Source organism: Chrysemys picta, chromosome 2, assembly GCF_011386835.1.
Source record: "Chrysemys picta bellii isolate R12L10 chromosome 2, ASM1138683v2, whole genome shotgun sequence".
NCBI lineage: Eukaryota > Metazoa > Chordata > Testudines > Emydidae > Chrysemys > Chrysemys picta.
The window spans coordinates 170,897,181-170,919,557 of record NC_088792.1 but is presented as its reverse complement, the minus strand read 5'-3'; the positions used below and the strand labels follow the sequence as shown (position 1 = coordinate 170,919,557).

At 42.9% G+C, this 22,377-nt stretch overlaps 1 protein-coding gene across 9 annotated transcripts in view; it reads right to left on the bottom strand.

Moving 5' to 3' along the window:
* Positions 1–22,377, bottom strand: part of MYLK4 (myosin light chain kinase family member 4) — a 125,704-nt gene that overhangs the window by 43,184 nt on the left and 60,143 nt on the right. For 4 of the 9 annotated variants that reach the window (XM_065584869.1, XM_065584871.1, XM_065584873.1 and 1 more), the window contains exon 3: positions 5,764–5,814. The exons of the other annotated variants lie outside the window; for them this stretch is intronic. In XM_065584869.1, coding sequence (XP_065440941.1) covers positions 5,764–5,814 — 51 coding nt within the window. The remainder of the gene's footprint in view (positions 1–5,763; positions 5,815–22,377) is intronic. 9 annotated transcript variants of the gene reach the window in all.

The window sequence follows — 22,377 nt, the reverse complement described above, 5'->3', positions numbered from 1 at the left end:
AAAAGCCACTCATATGCTTTACTGAATTTGTTATAGAGAACTCTAGGGTCTCAAATGAGAAATGCATTCAAGCTTTTAGACACAAGAGATCTACTATCCAAAAATATAAATGTGTATATTCTGGAGCAGGAGCTGAGAGACTACTATATACAGTAGTGTCATAAAGATAGATTTGGTTAAAGCATGTCTGCTCCTGCTCTAATATATGGCAATGGCTCCCTGAACAATAAAACTTACAGAAACTGAAAGACTAGAAAGAAAGCGTGAAAGCTATGAAGCAGATTCAGAAAGTCATGCTGTTTACTGAAAGTTCACAGATTTCAGCAATGCTCTCACCCCTCCCCCACCCCCAAATCAAACAACAACAAAAACAGATCAACATGGAGCAAGGCGTTTATCCACATCAACTCATTTCAAAGACCAATAGTTATATAGAGTATCTCAGTGTAAGGGGTTGAAATAATCATATGCCTAAAAGTAAGTGACATACTGTGTCATAAGTGACTTATGTTTATGGATCCCATGGGATCCACCCAAAAAACTCATCTGGAACTCCACTTAGGGTTAGAAAAGGAAACTGCTTCACACGAGTTAGGAGCATATAGCAAGAAAATTTTGGCACTGAGCTTCATGAGGTATGACTAGGGAATTTATAGCCCCATAGGGCTCTCTGCATACAACTTCTTTATTACCTGTTAATTATGAATTCTGACCTCCCTTTCCATAATCTCTCTGGCAACAAGGTATCCTATAGATGCCCCTAGTGATAAATCACAACAGTAAGTACCTGAAACAAACTAAAAGGTGATCATCAACAGAGTGCTCTGATGAATCTTTAGAAACCACCTAATGATAGGAGGAGGTTTTTTTTTTTTATTGAAAAGTCCCTACATGTCATACAGCCTCAATAAATAAGAAATAGTGTCTGGTAACCTTTCTCAACGCAACTGGCTCGGTCTCTCCAAACTTGCATCCGAAGAAGTGGGCTGTAGTCCACGAAAGCTTATGCTCTAATAAATTTGTTAGTCTCTAAGGTGCCACAAGTACTCCTGTTCTTTTTGCGGATACAGACTAACACGGCTGCTACCTTGAAACCTCTCCAAACTTGTGTGTCTTTATTAACTCAAATTACCTTGAACAGGCAAATACAAAGACACATCATTATAAGACGCGCAGAGGTCCTTCCTTTAAGGCTGCATTTGTTATAAAGTAGCTTCTGAGACCCTGCAAAGGCTTTTAAAATATAATTTTTTACAAAAGGATGCTTGCCATAATGAGTACCATAATGAGCACTCTGGAAAATGCTTGGCTCCCAGAAGACTATAATGGAAGACACTGACTAAGAAAATGTCCTAAGAATGTAATCCTGTATGGCCTGATCCTACAAACCTAACTCATACTGAGTAGCATTTACTCAGGTGAGTTTCACTGCAGTCACACCAAGTAATATTTACTTAGTTCAAGTAGAATTCACTCACACTAGGCGACTACACTGCAGTAAATGGAACTCTTTGTGTGAGGAAATGCTGCGAAGATTGAGTAAGGATTGTAACATCAAGCCCTAATCAGCAGTATTATGCACAGAAATAATCTGATGTCTGATACTAAAGCATAAATGTCAAAGTCGGTGACTTCTTTATTGCTGGTTAGCCTCCGCTAACGATGTCCCCAGCCGCCCAAGATGTCAGACCCCATCTGAAGATTCTTACCTCTGCTTAGTAGTCCTTGTTTTTTCACCCATTTAAAAAAAATAAAGATTTTCTCAAGGCTGAGGACTATAGTGTGATAAATTACCCATTAATAGCGCAGAACTCTATTTCCAGGAAGCCAGTTTAAAGGAAAATTCCTGACTTTCTGAAGCTGAAGCCAGAGGTGTCATACTTCTGAAATGGAGGAATGAAAGCGGCACTGTCTCCAGGTGCACCAGTGTTGTACCTCATTTCATCTGCTAGGGAGACTGGTTAAAATCTTTGGTTGCCTTCCAAAACTTTTCTGGCAGTTAGCATCCTGTATTAAAAATTTATAAACCACGAAAGGCCTTTTTTTTTGGTAAGAAAAGTTAATACAGGATGGATAGCCTGAAAAACTTAAAAGGGACTGTCATCAGAAGTGGTTATATGGAAAATGGGATGTAAATAACTCCATTCACTCCCTCCGAACACCCTAAAAACACAGTGAATGTGATTTCAGTGGGAAGGGAAACTGTACCGATGAACATTTCTTTAAAACAGCTGTGGAGAAGAGTTCCAAAACTGCCACTTAGTCTTTTGGGATGTAGCACTTTTACAAAGTAACACAAACAGCTCTTCCAACAGAAACATATTGATGAATATCAACACTGAGTTTTTCATTCATTTTCAAAATGATTCCACTCTACAGTCCCTAACTGTGCAGCCCGGGCCAGAATTTATGGACACTGTGTGATGACCTTTTACACCACAGGCAGTCTTAACAAGTGAGGGAGATACAGAGCTAGGCAGAACCTCAATCTGTTTCAGGCTATCAATCTGTGTCCAGATGGCTTTATAAAACAAACAGTTAATTTTGCATTCACTGAGAATTCCTCCAGTATCTTCTATAACTGTGAAAATACTATAGACATAGAATACCTAGACTAGCAGAGGTATCTGTGTGGCAATACAATGCCATGCAACTAGAGGGGACTAGTGCTCTTCTAGTAAACTCTGTATTACTTCTTTTCATTTTGGGTAGAACCTTCTCTGCTTGTTGCAAAACTCATGGTTATGGAAATATGGAAGCAGGGTGAAGTTAAAAAAAAGCAATTATCAGGTGTTAATTAAAATAGTTCTCCACAGTGAGAAAAATATGTTTTGCCTATGTATTCATAACATATTTTTAAGAGATGAATTGCCCCCAACTGCACTGTAGTGATATACCTGCATTTAAAAATTTGTGTGTTGGACCAAAAGTGGGAATGCATTAATCCTGCAACTGCACTGAGGGATTGTTAATTTACTGAAAGAACCTATACCAATACAAATACCTTTATACCATTATGAGTGCAGCCATAGTAGGGGGTTGCGCCAACTTGAGCAAATCAGTTTTTCTACCAATTTAGTTAAATCAGTGCAAAAACTATGTGTAGGCAAGCCCTAACTGCCATAACTCACCACTTCTTTGTGTAGAAAGTCTAGTGCCAAAGTACTGCAATAAATGGCACATTCATATTTAATACAGATGTCAGAGAACACGATTGTGTAGGTGGTGGATGAAGAGGAGTCCATTATTTTTAGAGATAGGAGAAGGGTAGCCTTATTTTGGTGACTTTGGTGTATATTTGTATGCAATGTAGTGGTAGCTATGTCAGCCCCAGGATATTAGAGAGACAAAGTGGGTGAAGTAATATCTTTTATTGGACCAACTTCTGTTGGTGAGAAAGACATGCTTTCGAGCCACACAGAGCTCTTCTTCAAGTCTGGGGAGAGACAAGCTTTTGGTTGATTTATAGTTGTTATTTTAATAAAACATAACTTGCCTCTGGAGGAGTAGATTTACTGAGCCGGAGGAGGAGGGGTGTGAGCTATATAAAAATGTCCCCAAATGCAGGAAATTGCATTAAATATTTCAATGTGTTCCCTTGGTTCTGGTCAATTCCAAATGATGGCATTTATGGGAGTGAGGTAAGGGGTCACCAGAAACCCTCCTCTTCAACTCTATGCACAACAGATGCACATATATATTCTTACTTGGCTGGCTATGAGCTTGGTGTTTGGGGTCAGAAATTCCATTCAGATAAATTTCTCCTTTGGTCCCCTATTATCTTTTGCATGGTGCATCCCATCAACACAAGATGATGCTACTTAACAACTTTGAGATGCATCATAACCACCATCTCCTGTTTTTATCTACTTTAACCACTGCATGGTCCAACTAAATGATAGCTAAAGATGGCAGGCCACAAGACTGCAAATGTTATCTACACCAAAGAACCTCACTTCAAAGACACTTGGGAAATTATCAATGTCAACAGCCTCCTTTAGAATAACCAAAACTAGGGGCATCTCTTGAATTCCTAATGGAGACTCTGAGCTAACTTGTGAGGTCTAGGAGGAGACGTGCTATGTTCCAGAACTTTGAAAGATACTCTAATTCTTAAATTCACCTGAGGCTTCCATAAGGGAGGAAAATGTTCTGTTGCTACTCCATGCAATTGAAAGTGGGTAGTACTCCTTAGGTCACCTTTGAGTTAGTAAATTAGATTCCTAGTAGAACCACCCCTGCTGTTTCATTCTGGGTGGCCTAAATGTCAAGGAAATGAGGAATCAGGGAAGAGACAGGGAAGAAATTGGCAGTCATTAGTTAAAAGAGTTACAGCAAAAAACGTTCGGTGAGATGTTCAAAAGCGCCTAACTGATTAAGGAGAACAAGTTGTTTCTGAAAATCCCACCTGTTAACAATCATTATGCCTGCCTAATTATTTATAACAATCAGTTTGAGGAACAGGTGCTCAATGCTTAAATTACTGAGATTGCTAGGTTACACATGAAATGCAAGGCTCAATAGCAAATCTTGAGGAATCTACCTTTCTAATAACTTTCAACATTACTTTCAACTTCAAGTACTCTAGTAGGGACTGGTGTCCAAATAGTCACACATTCATCATTCCCAAATGATATCATGATTATTCTCACCAAATAATTTGTACTTTGGAACTAATAATGGACTCTGTTCCTCACATCCTAGAGTAAAGTATAGTGTAAGCCTGATTTCTCACCAAGCTAAATCAAGTGTCAGAGTAGCAATTTCATCGTTTCCTTTAAAAGACCTTAGGCCACAATGTTCAAACTTGGGTGCGTCAAGTTAGGCAACTCAATTCATATTTAGACTCCTAAATAAAAATGATCTGATTTTCATTGGTGCTGAGTGCCCAGGTCTTATTTACTACAATGGCAGCATTTTTTTCAGGCATGGAAAGAAAAAATATAACCATCCACATTCTGTACACCTTATTTTAATTAATAGTAGAATACCTATTCTCCTGGTTCAGATCCATAAAGCAGCAAGATTTTTCAGTCAGAAAATCCCACAGATTCAATTTTGTGCCTGCAAAACAGTGCCCAGTCTGTCCCATATGAATTGTACTTGCTGTATAAATCTTAGATAGTGACCCTCTTTACCAGAACTTTAAATGTTCAGGCTGAAAGTCCCCATACTGGCTATCTGCCTCTGATTGAAGTTTCAGCTAAAAAGCCTCCACCATTTCTGATAAAAAGCCTGGATAAAAATACATTGTTAAAAAAATTCGTACCATGATTTCATTGAGATGCTCTAGCATCTCCGTGGTTTGGAGCAAGAACTTCTTAAAATTTGGCAAGGGGGGCAGGGTCACCATTATGCAATTTCCATAAGAAAAATCACCTAAGTTTGGGCAATTTATGAGCCTCTGAAAATCTGTTTTCATGTGCTCAGTACACTTGTTAGAGTTTGGCAACTACATTCTCTGAATATTCCATTTGCACAGAGAATGTTCCATCCCAGGACAACAGGGGCTGGGCAGGACTTTCCCCATAATTTGCTCCTTCCAACTGCCAGGGACTGCTGTGCCACCAGGAACAAAAACTAAGAGCAAAAGACTATTTTTCTTCTGCGCTCTCTCTTATGGTGCCTGGACAGCCTGGAAGAAAAGGAGGAAGCAGCCTGCCTAGAATGCAGAGGGTTGAAGAATTGGTTTGAGTGCTGTACAGTAAACAAGGCATTGGGCCACACAGTGAATAGTGAGGAAGTAAACAATATATTTAATACCTGCTCATTCAGGGGGCACCACCAATCCTGCGCACCGAATGAGGCAGAATCCTGTGGCAAAATAGTATGTGATCATGAAATTAAAGACTGTATCATAATTCCTAAGCATAAACAGGTGTATTCAGTTTGCACAGACAATTTTAATTCTGCCACAGGCAACCTTCATTTTGGCATTTCCTAACTTTTGAGAGCTTGACTTTGCAACGTTCATTTTTTTATGTAGCTTTTTGTGTGTCATTTATCATTTAATTTCTATATTTGTGTTCTGCATGGAAAGAAGGCAGCTTTTACTATTTGCATAGTATTGAAACAATTTCTCAAGATGGTGTTTAGGGCAATCAACCAGATAAGAAGTTTTCAAATGAAGCACCTATGACTTCCTATTTAGGTCAAACCTAGTCACTATAAACCCTTTTTATTAAAGCACACATCGATATTCATTGCAACTGGAAGAGCAGTTAAGATAAACTTGTATGAGAGGGCACCAGTATATATGAAATTTAACTTAATGAAGTTAGGAGAGTAACAGGAAGAAATTAACTATATTAGTATTATTTTTACTCAAGAACAACGATGTCACTGCACAATCGATTACTGAGCTATGGCAATGGTCATATGTACATAAAAAGAAATAGGAGCATATGAGTGGTGGCTCCTGGTTAATATGGAAGAAAAACCTGGGACACCACATAGGCCTTCCCTGAAGTATGATGAAAACCTTCACTGGCAGAATCAGAAAGCATTAGGAAATAGCCTTCTGGAGAGATGTAACTGTGCCATACAGTAGGTAATATCTGCTGTAATTTGTAATGCAGGCCTTGGACCCCCTCCTCCAGCAGAGCTTTTAGTCATGTTCAAATAGATGTATTTATTTCCAATTATTTGTATTTTTTATTTACTCTTTATTGTGTCCTGTCTTTTGCATTTCTTTAAGATAACTGAAATTTGCTGTGCAGACTAATGAACTTGAACACTATCTAAACTGAAGGAATGGTGAGTTAGGAGTGAAGCAGCAATGTAGGCACCCAGTCAAGGGCAAAATGGGTTGTGGTTCCACTTCCTAATAGTGCTCTGAGGCAGCTGCTGGCAGAGGTGCATGTGAGAATAGAGTGAGCTCACTGACCTGGAGGCCACAACGCTTCATTACAGTCCCAAGAACAGAGGTATTGTTTCTCTGATACATTATTATACGGGATGTGCATAAACATACCAAGATGTAACCTACGCAGCCTTTTGCAGCAGCAAAAAGGGTCCTTCCTTTGGCCAAGCTGAAACTGAAAGTTTGTCCCAGCTGGAAGTTACTTTTTAAAGAATTCATAGAAATATAAGCCTGGATACATTTGTGGCTCAAACAAACAAAGTACACCTAGCTAAATGAATCCAACTCATCCAAAGCAAAAGGAAAACAGAGCTTGCTTATTCCTTCATGTTGCAGTGAGGAAATCTGCATATTTTCTCCTTCCCCCCTTTTTTAATTGTGGAAATATTTAATAAGAGGAACTGTCTTATTAGAGATATGCTACTGCCTACATAGGAGCACTGCCTATCCATCCCACGGTACTGCTTATAAACAGTACTACCTGTTAGTCCCACATTACTGCCTATACCCAACAGCTATTGATCCCATGGAACTAAGGAAGAGCCTACTTCATTTTCTCTTTCAGATAATGTGAGGTCATGATTCTTCCATAGAATTTCAAAATGGCACATACAATAGGACCAAATGAATATATAATATAATATAATATAATATAATATAATATAATATAATATAATATAATATAATATAATACCAAAGCCACATGCTCTGGCAAATAGGCCAAGTCTATTAGGAAGAGAGTGTGGTCTCGTGTTTAAAGCAGGCACTGGCATTCAGGAGATGCAGGTGCTACCCTACCTCTGCCACTGACTACATGGGTGACCATGGCAAGTTACTTAAACTGGCTCTGCCTCCATTTCCTGATTTATGTAAAAAAAGTGGGGAGTAAGAATGCTTGCCCATCTTTGTAAACCGGATTGAGATGCTCTGAAAAAGGTGCTTTATTTTGTATTCCATACCAAAAATCTATGTGAAAAGAATGTTAAGTTTGCAAAGCCAAGTATTCAAGTAAGCAAAATTCAGATTAAAAATTGCTTAATTCTGCTCTCTAGTGCATCTGAATTATGATATAGGATAAAGTTTTCAAAAGTGACTTAAATGTCTAAGTCCTGTGACAAAGTTCCTCCTCTATCTTGGTGGGTCCTGCACTTATTGGCGGATTTTCTTGCCTCAGAGATTCACCATTTGGGTTGGGGAACAGCCCAGAGACCTTCCCCTCTGGAAGAACCCACGGTCCAGGTCAATTGGGAGGTTTGGGGGGAACCCGGGCCCGCCCTCTACTCCGGGTTCCAGCCCAGGGCCCTGTGGACAGCAACTGTCTATAGTGCCTACTGTAACAGCTGCATGACAGCTACAACTCCCTGGGCTACTTCCCCATGGCCTCCTCCCAACACCTTCCTTATTCTCACCACAGGACCTTCCTCCTGGTGTCTGATAATGCTTGTGCTCCTCAGTCCTCCAGCAGCACACCCTCTCACTCTCAGCTCCTTGCGCCTCTTGCTCCCAGCTCCTCACACTCACACCACAAACTGAAGTGAGCTCCTTTTTAAAACCCAGGTGCCCTGATTAGCCTGCCTTAATTGATTCTAGCAGCTTCTTCTTAATTGGCTCCAGGTGCCCTAATTAGCCTGCCTGCCTGAACTGGTTCTAGCAGGTTCCTGATTACTCTAGTGCAGCCCCTGCTCTGGTCACTCAGGGAACAGAAAACTACTCATCCAGTGACCAGTATATTTGCCCTCTACCAGACTCCTGTACCCCACTGGTCTGGGTCTGTCACATATCCCTCCCCCCTGCTCAACGCCAAGGGGTTGGGCAGCTTGGGACGCCAGACAGTGCACACGTGACAAGCCATCGGCATTGCCATGACGGCTCCCTGCTCTGTATTGCACATGGAACTGGAAAGGTTGGAGGGATAAGAACCATCTGGTCACCCTTGTGTTCTTCTCCTTGTTCCGCTGCATCCATTGAAGAGGGGCATGGTCGGTCACGAAGAAAAATCTGCGCCCGAGCAGGTAGTAGCGCAATGTTTCCATGGCCCATTTTACAGCGAGACATTCTCTCTCCACCACTGCATATTTTTGTTCCCTTGGAAGGAGTTTCCGACTGAGGTATAGAATTGGGTGTTCCTCCTCCCCGACCATCTGTGATAGAACGGCCCCCAACTCTACTTCCGATGCATCCATCTGCAGGATAAACTCCTTGGTGAAATCAGGGGCTATCAGTATGGGGTTACTGCAGAGGGCAGTCTGTAGGTCTGTGAATGCTTCCTCTGCTGCGTCAGACCATCTCACCAGATCAGGTCCACGGGCTTTCACTAGGTCTGTCAGGGGGCTTGCCCTTGTGGCAAAGTGGGGGATAAATCGTCGGTAATATCCCACCACACCTAGGAAAGCCCAGACTTGTTTCTTGCAACTTGGTCGGGGCCAATTTTGGATGGCCTCTAACTTGTTCACTTGGGGTTTTACCAGACCTTTTCCCACAATGTAGCCAAGATATTTGGCCTCTGTAAATCCTACAGCGCACTTGGCAGGGTTTGCTGTAAGGCCAGCTCGCCTGAAGGTATCGAGGACTGCCTCCACCTTCTCCAGGTGAGTTTCCCAGTCTGGGGTATGAATGACCACATCGTCCAAGTAGGCAGCAGCATAACTGTTATGCGGGCGTAATAGCTTGTCCATGAGGCGCTGGAAGGTAGCTGGGGCCCCATGTAGTCCAAAAGGGAGGACAGTGTATTGAAAAAGACCCTCTGGTGTAGAGAATGCAGTCTTTTCCTTTGCATCTTCTGCAAGGAGAATCTGCCAGTACCCCTTTGTCAAGTGTAGGGTAGTCAAGTATCGGGCATTACCCAGACGGTCCACTAGCTCATCTATGCGAGGTATGGGGTACGCGTCGAACTGGAATACTTCGTTTAGTTGCCGGAAGTCGTTGCAAAATCTTGTGGTGCCATCAGGTTTGGGCATCAGCACAATTGGGCTGCACCTCTGACTGTGGGATTCTTCGATGATCCCCAACTCCAGCATTTGTTTTTAACTTCTGCTTTTATTTCCTCCCTTTTTGCCGCTGGCACCCGATAGGGCCTCATTGTTACTCTGGCCCCAGGGTTCATGACAATGTGGTGATATGTCTCGGTTGTTCGACCCGGTTTTGTCGAGAACACATCTTGGTTCCAGAAGATCATCTCAGACACCTCATTCTTCTGGTCTGGTGTTAAATCAGGAGACACTCTCACCTGTTTGGTAGGCTTGTTTTCTCGGGTTAGGTCTTTTGGGACCGTTGTGCATGCCTCTTGTGCATGTCAGGGTTTCAGAAGGTTAACGTGATAAATCTGTTCTTGTTTTCTGCGTCCTGGCTGCCGCACCTTGTAGGTTACTTCCCCCATGGGTTCAACCACTTCACAGGGCCCCTGCCATTGGGCCAGAAGCTTGCTTTCTGCCATGGGTACCAACACCATAACTCGATCCCCTGGTTGGAACTGTCGCACTTTTGCCTGGCGATTGTAATGGGTTCGCTGGGCCTCCTGTGCCTTCTCCAAATGTTCCCGTACAATAGGGGTACCCTGGGCTATCTGGTCTCGCATCTGCATTACATGCTCTATTGTATTTCTCCCCTCATTGGGTTCCTCTTCCCAGATCTCTTTGGTGATATCTAGTATGCCACGGGGGGTGATGCCCGTATAATAACTTGAAGGGGGAAAACCCAGTTGAGGCCTGAGGTACCTCCCGGATAGCGAATATAAGGTAGGGTAGTAGGGTGTCCCAATCCTTCCCGTCCCGACTTACCACCTTCCTTATCATAGCCTTGAGGATTCGGTTAAACCTTTCTACCAACCCATCAGTCTGCGGATGGTAGACCAAAGTTCTCAGGGTATGTATATGGAGCAGCGTACAGAGGTCCTTCATTAGCTTCGATATAAATGGGGTTCCTTGGTCGGTTAATATCTCCTTCGGTAGCCCCATTCGGGCAAAGATCCTCACCGGCTCTTTGGCTATAGTTTTAGAGGTCGTGTTCCGCAGGGGGCTGGCTTCTGGGTAGCGAGTAGCATAGTCCAAAACAACAAGTATATATTGGTGGCCCCGAGCCGTCTTCTCCAGGGGTCCCACTAGGTCCATGGCTATTCGCTCTAAGGGGACCTCTATGATGGGAAGGGGTACTAAAGATGCCCTCTAGTGGGGCCGGGGACTGTGCAGCTGACATTCCGGGCAGGAGGCACAGTACCTCCGCACTTCTTCATGTACTCCGGGCCAGAAGAACCGTCATAGGACTCGTGCCAGGGTCTTCTCTACCCACAAATGCCCCCCAAAAAGATGACTATGAGCATTATGAAATAGGGTCCTGGTCCCTGGGTTTTCCCTTCCACGGGGACCCCATCTATTTCAGTCACCTCCTTCCTAATGTTGTCATACCTTGGGTCTTCTGCCTGGTCCTGTCCAAAATTTCCTCTCCCGGGGCTAATCTGCCCAAGATCTAGGGATCCAGTCTCTGTTGCCTCTACTGGTTCAGAAGCATTCGGGTGGGGGTCAGACTCAGGTGCTTCTCCCTCTTGCGTGGCCTCCTTTTCAGCTGCGCGGGTCCGCCTACCTACAAGAACGACCCTCTGGCTTTGGGTCAGTATTTGGGTTCCCAAGGCCTTAGCTGCCCTTCTTTCCCTTTTTGTCTTTCTACCCTGTCTGGGAGTGGAGAACAAATCTGGGGATATTTCAGAGAAGATTGGAGGTTGACAGTCTGCTGTGAATGCCTCACCAATTTTAGGGTCCCCATCTTTCTCCAATCCTCCTACTGGGAGTAAGTTTCCAAACCCTGGGAAGTCCATCCCTATGAGCACCAGGTATGGGAGTTTAGGGACTACACCTGCTGCTACCTCAGTAGTGGTCCCTTGGATCTCGATTTTTACTGGGATGGTGGGGTAGTAACTAACTGTCCCATGGACACATGTTATCCCCGTACGTTTAGCCTGCAGCGGCTGACTACGCTTCATGAGCTTCCCTGAGATAAGCGTGATAGCACTCCCCAAATCAACCAGTGCCGTGGTCCCTACCCCATTTAGTTTCACTGGTCTGGTATACATATGTGGGGTTAGTGAGACCCCCACAAGGTGGATTAGAGAGCATGGATCTGCCCAGTTCCCCAGGTTACACTGCATAGGCTCCTCAGCATTGGGACACTGTGCAGCTATGTGTCCCCACTCCCCGCAGGCATAACATCTGTATGGAGCCCTAGGCTTTCCCCAGTCTCTTGGTTTGGGCAGTCTAACATCACGATCCTCTTCTCCCTTAGTGCTCCGACTCTTTGTGGCCTCTGATGGGCCTTCAGCCTCTCTCTTTTTCCACCTGGGCCCTCCTGGTGGCCCAGTCACCCGAACTTTAGGGCTTGGTGCTGCTAGTTTAACCCGGGGTGACTCTTCCTTAACTGGTCGGGTCAGCTCCCTCGCTGTCCTTCGCCTCTCTACCAGGGCGACAACCTCGTCATAGGTGGAGGGTTCCTTCTGGCTTACCCAGGCACGAAGGTCTGGTGGTAGTCCCCTCATGTATCGGTCGATGACCAGAACCGCTAGTATCTCTTCCGGACTCCGGGACTCTGTTTGCAACCACTTTCGTGTGAGATGGATGAGGTCATACAATTGGGACCGCGGGGTTGTGTCTTCCTGGTACCTCCAACCGTGATACTGCTGGGCCCACACTGCTGTCGTTACCCCAGATCTGGCCAGGATCTCTGCTTTCAGCTGGGGGTAGTCTGCCGCAGCCTCTTCAGGCAGATCATGGTAGGCCTTCTGGGCCTCCCCACACAGGAATGGGGCAAGGATGCCAGACCACTGATCTCGAGGCCAGGCCTCCCGTAGGGCTGTCCTCTCAAAGGCCAGAAGGTATGCCTCTACATCATCCTCCCGTGTCATTTTCTACAGCCAATGGCTGGCCAGTATGAGCCACGTCCCATCATGGCTGCAATTCACCTCTGTAAAGGACTTTACCTGATTTACCAGTTCCCGCAACATAGCTCGGTCTTGAGCAGCTTGGTCCATCAGCAGGCAATTAGTCTCTTGCTGCAGCCGCACTGCCTCCTGTTGGGCCGCCATAGCTTGTATCAGTGCCCGCACTACGTCATCCATTGTGGTGAAAAAAATAAACCCTCTCCCTTTTTTTTGTTTGTTTTTTGTTTTGTCTGTTTTTTGTTTTTTAAATCACCCTCCTTCTTCCGCCGCGCTGTGCACCCCAAGATCCCACTCCTGATGCCAGTGTGACAAAGTTCCTCCTCTATCTTGGTGGGTCCTGCGCTTTTGGCGGATTTTCTTGTCTCAGAGATTCACCATGTGGGTTGGGGAACAGCCCAGAGACCTTCCCCTCTGGAAGAACCCACGGTCCAGGTCAATTGGGAAGTTTGGGGGGAACCCGGGCTCGTCCTCTACTCCGGGTTCCAGCCCAGGGCCCTGTGGACTGCAGCTATCTATAGTGCTTCCTGTAACAGCCTGTGTGCATGACAGCTACAACTCCCTGGTCTACTTCCCCATGGCCTCCTCCAAACACCTTCCTTATTCTCACCACAGGACCTTCCTCCTGGTGTCTGATAATGCTTGTGCTCCTCAGTCCTCCAGCAGCACACCCTCTCACTCTCAGCTCCTTGCGCCTCTTGCTCCCAGCTCCTCACACTCACACCACAAACTGAAGTGAGCTCCTTTTTAAAACCCAGGTGCCCTGATTAGCCTGCCTTAATTGGTTCTAGCAGCTTCTTCTTAATTGGCTCCACGTGTCCTAATTAGCCTGCCTGCCTTAACTGGTTCTAGCAGGTTCCTGATTACTCTAGTGCAGCCCCTGCTCTGGTCACTCAGGGAACAGAAAACTACTCATCCAGTGACCAGTATATTTGCCCTCTACCAGATTCCTTTACCCCACTGGTCTGGGTCTGTCACAGTCCCATTTTCAAAAGGGACTAGTCAATGAAATTTAGGATCCTATGTCATTTAGGAGCAGCTTTGTAAAGGTATTTGGACACTTAAAATGCAGATAAATATCTAAAGTGCCTATGGGCCTAACTCCCATGGGAGTTATTGTATTCACTGTAGTATTTTTGTGAGCAGGGAAATGTTATTATTGATAGGGAACTGAGGCACAGAGATTAAGGCTGAAATTTTCAAGAGTGTCCTCTAAGTCTGGGTGTCTCAACAACTAGCTGACCAACTTGAAACACATGCAGCAAATAAAGAACACAGCATTAGTGGACACTTCTGGACATGTTGGCCCAATTGATTTGCCTAGCATCATATAGGAAGTCTGTTGCTGAGCAGGAGGAGAACCATCTCTCCCAATTTCCAATTACATTCCTTAATTACAAGACCATTCTTTCTGTTCCTGCAAGCCTCTACCTCACGCACTACGCATCTGCCAGCTTCGGCAATAGAGGAAACAAGAGTCCTACAATCAACAGTTTCATTAATTTCATGACTCTGTCTCATTCATCAGCCATCTTGTGCACTGATGAGAGACTGTGGAAAAAAATAGTATGTTCTTATGTTCATTGGATCAGAATCCAAATGCATACATTAATACCTCTGGCATAACACATTCAGCAGTGCTGCATGATGTTAAGCAGAATGGCACCCGTCACACCCTTGGAAAGGGGGAAGTTTGTGTGCCTGAGGTCTGCCCCACACTCTCCTGTGGCCAGTCAGAAGGGATCTGGGGCTATGGCCTCATCCTCTCATCTCCCCTTTCCTCCTTGCCCCATCTAAGGGGACTGGTGCTGCTACTGGCACCTGCACCAATCAATCCTCTGACTTGGGAAGTGTAAAGACTGTGATTATGACTAGCCCATGTAGGTTTCTTGCACCTGCTCCCTCCCTGTACGTCAGCACAAGGCTAGCCACAATCTATCCATATATTTGCACAGTTAAGACAAGAAATAGAAAAGATTAAGGCTACTGCAGCATTGTACATCTGACAAAACTGAACATTCTGTTTCTTTTGTAGTATACACCTAACCCCCTCCCAAAAATATGAAGCTTCAATTTCAAAAACAGCAGGACTAAAAGAGACTCTGAATGTGCAGGGTAGGCTGGGTAACATCACTGCAGGATCCAGATTCTTTGCATTTCCTTAAGTTTCTCAGTGTTAATTATTAATTTTTTTTAGGAAGCAAAAAGAGTAAACTTAAAGTTGCTTTAAATGTTTGTTGTATAGATGTTAATGAAAGACCAATTTTAAATGCCTGAGTGTCCAGTGACTCTACTCTTGAGATTGGGAAACATGAGAAGAGCAACATCTTGTTATGAAACAGACTCTCGTCTTACCTCAGAGGCCCTCTTCTCCCTTCCCTGACCTATCCCCATCTGCTCTCTTTTTCTATTTGTAGAACTAAAATAATATTACTTGGTCTAATTCGACCACAAGTTGTTGGACTCGGTGCAGGAATTACTGGGTGAAATTCTATAGCCTGTGTAATAAAGAAGGTCAGAACAGATGACCATAACAGTCCCTTCTGGAGAAAGATTCATAACGTCTTTTCACTTTACAAAATGTAACAGCTCTTTGGGTTCACAGATACAAGTCCTTGTTTGGGAGAAAAAGAAGCAGAGAGATAGGCCCCACTGACACTACTGTCTGGTTCTCTTTTTTGGCCTTTCCACTATCCCATGGCAATGAGTTTCACAGGTTAACTGTGTGCTGTGTAAAGTACTTCCTTATGTTTGTTTTAAATCTGCTGCCTATTAAATTTCAACAGGTGACCCCCAAGTCTTTATGTTATGTGAATGGGTAAATAACTCTTCCCTATTCACTTTCTCCACACCATTCATGATTTTATAGAACTCATATCCCCACCCCTTAGTCGTCTCTTTGCTAAGTTGAACAATCTCAGTCTTTTTAATATCTCTTTGTATGAGGCTGTTCCGTACCTCTAATCATTCTTGTTGCCCTTCTCTGTGCCTTTTCCAATTCTAATATATCTTTTTTGGGATGGGGCAACCAGAACTGCACACAGTATTCAAGGTGTGGGTGTATTATGGATTTATATAGTGGCATATGATATTTTCTGTTTTATATTCTATCACTTTCCTCATGGTTCCTGACATTATTAGCTTTTTTAAACTGCTGCTGCACATTGAGTGGTTCTTTTCACAGAACTATCCACAATGAGCGGAGTTACATGGGTGTAAAACTGGTGTAAGCAGGAAGAGAATCAGTCATTATGTTTGTAAAATATTTTGTGTCCGTATCTAAAAGGATTATAGAAGTCATGTGTTCAGACCCCTACTATAGTCTCTGCTACACAGGGTTTTTAATTGAAGACTTCAACTAACCCTATATAAATACATATATTTATGCATTTTACATAATTACATAATATATATTCCACAAAGTGGAAAGAGCATATAAAGAATAAAGTTCAGCGGTCATTATTTGCAAAACCTGGGCGGGAGGACTGAATCTGTAAAGGTAATATAAGGCATTGTTTATTTATTTATTTATTTAGTCAGTCAGTCAGTCACTTTAATAAGTGAGCACATAGTCTATGAGTAATGGGGACTAACATATACTAAATTGCAAAGGTTTTATTGTGTGACCAGACATCCTCCTATTTTTTCCACGTTTCTCTGAGTCATTTTTTCTATTAATGCAGTAGCAGAGAGCTCAATCAGTCAGTCTGCGTATGAGGGAGGAATTGCAGATTTCCATTTTCTCAGAAATATCTCTTTTGGCCACTTGAATAGTTACTGCAATCCATTTCTTAATGTTAACTGGTAATTCCAGCACCCCTAAAATACACAAGTTTAGAGAAGGGAAAATAGTGACATTATAGTTTTGGAGAGAGCACTGAATGTCGTGTTCCAGAACATATGCATTTTTGACAGGTACAGAGGATGTGGGAAAGGTTGGCATGTGGCTGTTTGCCTCTCCAACACTCAGTGTGTTGCCAATCTAGCCTTAAACAAATGCTCTGGAGTCCAGTAGTACCTGTTTAACGTCTTGTTCTGAAATAACTGCAAGAATAAAGAACTTGAAGTATCTTTCCCATGAAGCCAGATACCGTCCCAGGCTTCTGTTGTGACAGTACGGTTAAGTTCTTTTCTCCCATTTTTCTTTGAGACGGAGTTTGAGAGGATACTGCAAAGCATTAAGCCCCTATTAATAATTCCTACATAGTGACTTTTGTTTCTACGTTTCTTAAAGTGTTATTCTAGAGGAGAGAGAGTTGACACAGACCAGCTGTCCCCCATCCAAGCACAAAGCCTTGAGCGTAGTCACTGAAAGAAGGAATTGTGAGATGGCGGTAGCTGGTATTCGTTACACATGTAATTGAAGGAGGCCAGTCTATCATTTTGTATTATCTCTTTAAATTTTGTTAATCCTTTTTTCTATCCAAATTGTCTTAAGCGTGGAGTTGGCCTTGAGCCTGAGGAATGGGTTATCCCATGATGGTATGACAGGAGAATTAGTAAAATTGGATGCTGTAATAATCTTAATATATTGCAGTATGCCTCATGTAGATGCAAATTTTAGATTTTTTCTTAAGAGTGTGGGTATTTCATTGCAAATCTGTTTTAATATATAGGTGGATGCTGAACACTCTGCTACAAAAGATGCAAAACTTTGTTGCACATTTGATTCAGTCATCTCTAACTTCATACGAGAAAAAAATATACCATCTTTTGGGAAACCCTTAAAGCTACTGTAAGGGATGAATACATAAAGTGTGCCCCCCAAAAGAAGAGAGAAAGACAAGTTACTTAACTCTCTGGCTAAGGAAACAGATGATTTGGAGAGAACACACAAGACTGACCCAAATGATGAAAACTTCCTACATTCTCTAATCAACTCCAAATATGCTTAACCAGCCAAATCTAATTTACACTCAACTGGGTCAAATAAAGATATTATAAATGGGGATATAAAGCAGGTAAACTACTCGCCAGAATGCTTAAGATGGAATTAGCCAGCAATCATATTTCTTCCTTACAAGAAGATGGGAGTGGTATCCTTGAATCAACAGATATAAGTAATCAATTTAAGCAATTCTATCCAGCTTTATATAAATCAGACAACCAATATGACCTTAACAAATTTTATTGAAGTCCTACCTTTCAATAGCCTAACTCCAGAACAAGTGTTATTCATGGACAACAATTTCTCAGCACAAGACATCGAGCCCATTATAATAAATAAGAATTGCAGAAAAGCACCTGGGATGGATAGCTTTCCAGTAGATGTCTACAAAATAGTTTGTAATCAGTTATCTTCTATTCTTTTAAGGATCTTCACTGAAACATTCCAAAAAGGAACTGTGTCTTGTGACATGACAACTGCTTTAATTACTTTAATATTAAAGAAAAACAAAGATGGCCACAACTGTGGCAACTTCTGCCTCATATCTCTATTGAATACAGATTGCAAAAATTTTAGCAACACAACTGAACAGCATCATCCCATCAATTATGAATGCAGATCAGTTTGGTTTCATGAAAGGATGGATTGGTTTCTGATAACAGAAGATAAATCTCTCACTTGATCCAGCAACCTCAGAAGTCAGATATTCCCTCCACAGCCTTATATCTAGATGCAGAGAAGACCTTTGATAGGGTTGAATGCCCTTGATGACTATCCTAAAAAAAAAAAAATTGGATTTGGACCAATATTCCTGAATTGGATCAATGTATCATGCAACTGTCCCCTTGCTTCAGTATTAACAAATGGATATTTTTTCTCCTGCATTTCAACTAGAAAGACATGACAGGGGTATCTATCCCCTGTCACCCCTTCTTTTTAATTTGTCTCTTGAATCACTGGCAATGCACATACACAAGCTCTCAAGCATTGGGATGTGACAATAAACAGGGAAGAATACAAAAATCAGTTTATATGCTTATGACATTGTCGTACTATTGAAGAATCCATCACCATCGATTCCATCATTATTGAGTGTAGTTGACATTTTTGGAGAGATCTTTGGTTTTCACATTAACTGAAATAAATGGCAAGCAATGGATGTATCCACAAGACTTAATCCTTCTCAGTTTCAGCACTTTCCATTTCAATTATGCAGGAAATCACTTACTTTGGTGTTAAGATTTGTCCTAATCTTCCCAAAATTGTTTCTCTATATGGACTATATACCAAAACACATTTCCAGGCTAGTAGGTTTTGAAACCAGGCTCTAGTATAAATCTTGGGGGAGAGCCAGGACTTTGTAACTCCATTTAGCTCTTCTATACTGGCTGGTTTAACAAGACTAATTTTGGTTCTAAGTCTTGAATCAGTGATACTACAGATTTGTTGAGGGATGGGGGTAAGGATAGTATTTGGCACAATTTCTGTTATCACGTTTAAAAAAAAATCCCATTGATGCAGGACAGGGAAATGCTGCTAGCAGCAATCATGTTGAAATAGACTTTGTATAAGAGTATGACAGGTTAGTAAGAGATTGGCTGTTATTCTAAGGAGCAGCCACATGAAAGGAGTCAGAGTAATTAAAGGCTTTACCCTATCAAATGAATCTTGTAACTAATGTTACATCTTTCATTTTCATTTCACTTGCCTGCGAGAATCCACTATTTTGCAAAGTCAAGTCCATTTCGCACAATACTCTTGCTTTGAAATGGTCATCAGCTATAACACATAATTTCTGTTCTGATTAGTCTGTTAATTATTAGCTTTAATATAGATGATTTAGCGTTAATATGGAAGTCAGTGTAACAATGTTCAATGGTCTCATGAGGCTGCTCATTTCTTATAAAGAAAATGTGCCTTTTCTAAATACCACTCTCGTATGAATATCTGTACTCTTGAAAGTCTTTCTTTAACAGCTTGCAGTCTTCCTTATGCTCCCATTGGAATGTCTGGAGATATTCAGTGCCTCTGGGCCTGCCAGGTTAGCAGCATGGAAGATTTCACACTCTGGGGCTTCAGCTGCTGCATTTTTATCTAAAATTTGATTTTCTTCTGAAACCATGTAATAAAGGCGTGATGCATCTGAGTGATGGCAAGAGACTGGGCTTTACATCCGGCTTCACTCACATGACATGACATCAGGATTACAAAAGGTTGTTTCTAGAACTGGTAAAAAAAAATTACTAGCGTAACATTTTTCCATTGGAAAATGTCAATTCATTGAAATAGAATGTCACGGACAAGACACAGGTGGCTGGTCTACTGATTAGAGAAGGAGTCGGAGTTGGGAGTCAAGCCAAGGGTCCAAGCCAGAGCTGGAGTCCAGGGGCAAGGATCAGGAACAAGGTAGGAACCAGGAATCAGGAAGGCAGGAACCAGGATCCAGGCAAGAAGGAAGGGTCCAATGAAGCAGCAGGTACAGCCCACTTGTATGGGCAAGTTTCAGTGCCTCTCTTTGGCTTTAAATAGGAATCTCTGAGCTATAAGAGATCATGGTGCTTCCTTCAATCAGGCCCAGGGAAGCCTTCCGTAATGCAACTTCAGGTTTCATGGTCTCTCCTACTCATGTGTTTAGTAGTGAGCTACTGGATGGGAGCAGGGAGACGACTGTCGACTGAGAATGCTGCAGACCCAGGCTCAATCCTGAGGCATCATGATAGCACACTTCCCTGAGTGGTGTTCTCGGGGCAGTGCTGGACCTGGTTTGTAAGGGTGGTTTTAGTGGAATGCCTTGAGTACAGCAGGGGCGTGAACGTTTTCTGACAGTTCCCAAGTACGCGCCTCTTGGCCACACCCTTCACAGTTGATTAGGTTTGCCCTACTTAATCTTGGAATCTAGGATCTCATGGACAACATACTCCTCATGACCTTGCACATGCATCAGAGGCAGTAGTTGATCCAGATGAAGGCAAGGATTTTCTGTGTACGGTTTTAGCAAGGAAATGTGGAACCCAGACTGGATCCTGAGGGATTGAGCGAGGTGGAGCTCAAATGTGACCAGGATGATCTGTCATCTGATTTGATAGGGACCCAGGAACTGGTGATCCAGGTAGCAGGAAGGTCTATCTATATGATGATGTTCTGCTGAGAACTACACCTTATCATCCACTGAACAAGGGGGACCTGGTTGACGATGTTGGTCTGCATGTCTTTTATAATCCAGTTTTGCTTTTTTCAAGGTGGCTCCTCCATCTCTCTCAAGTCTTTTTGAATTTGTTGAACTCAATTCAATGCTGCTGGGTGGAAGAGGCTGCAGTGGAACTGTGGGTGAAGTGCACTGAGTGGAACTGTGGGTGGAACCATATTTTGCATAGAAAGGGCTTCGACATGTGGAAGCATGACCGACACTGTAGTATGCGAATTCTGCATAGGGTAATAATGAGGACCAATCATCCTGATGGTAGCTGGTGTAGCAGCATAGATGAGCCAAGATGTGGTTTATTCTCTCCGTTGGGCTGCTGGTCTGAGAATGGTATGCAGAGGAGAGGTGTGTGATGACCCCCAGAATTCACAGTGCATCCTGCCAGAAACAGGAGATGAACTGCAGGCCATGATCAGAGATAATGTGATTTGGGAGACCCTGGAGAAGGACAACATGTGTTATCCATAACTGGGGTACTTCTTCAGGTGTAGGTAGGTGGGCACAGGGAATAAAATGGGCCGTTTTCAGAAAGTGGTTTATAACTGTCAGGATTGTTGTAAACCCATTGGACTCTGTCAGTTCTACAATAAAATCAAATGTGATAGTTGCCCAAGTCTAAGTGGGATTTCCAGGGGTTAAAGGAGGCTGAAGGGTGTACTGTGTGATGTCTTGGCCCAAACACACACATTACAAGAAATAACAAGCAACTGTGCTGTAGAAAAAAATGGGATACCAAACACTGGGTTTTGAAGCACCCCAGATGTCCCACTAGCCGGAAATCATGGCATAGTTCATGGGGGACCAAGGAGAACATAGATACAGCCCTTCACAAATGTGATTACCTCCTGAGTGTCATGTGTCTCTTTGTTTATTGCAGCTAACTCACTGGAAAGTATTCCTGAAGAAGAATGGATTAAAGAAAATGAATTCTGTCAGACAGCAGCATTCAGGAAATTATGGGGTTTAACTATATGAGATGGTTACTGGCTCAGACCCTTTTGATTGGTATAATAGTCTGTCTTCTGGGCTAAGGCATTGACTTTGCCATTTCTAATTCCAGGATAGTAAAAAATAACAAAGTTGAACTGCAAAAAGAACAAGGTCTACTGAAGCTGTTGCTGATTCAGTGCTCTAGCCTTACACAGGTTCTCTAAATTTTTATGGTCAGTAAAAAGCTGGAGTAGATGCTGGTCTCCCTCATAGTAATGATGCCATTCCTTGAAGGTTGTTTTGATGGATAGAAGTTCTTTCTCCAGGATTTCATGCTTCTGCTCGGCAGGGAGAAACAGGCACAGGGATGTAAAATCTGTTCAGTTCCATGTCTTTGCGAGAGTACTGCTCTAACTGGAGGCATCTGCTTCTAGGACAAAAGCCTGTATGATGTCCAGATGAGCCAATATAGGAGCAGTGGTAAAGGTTAACTTTAACTGTTCAAAAGTGGTTTGGCCCTTAGGTCACCAATGGAACTGAATATTCTTTCTGAGTAGGGTTGTGAGAGGTGTAAT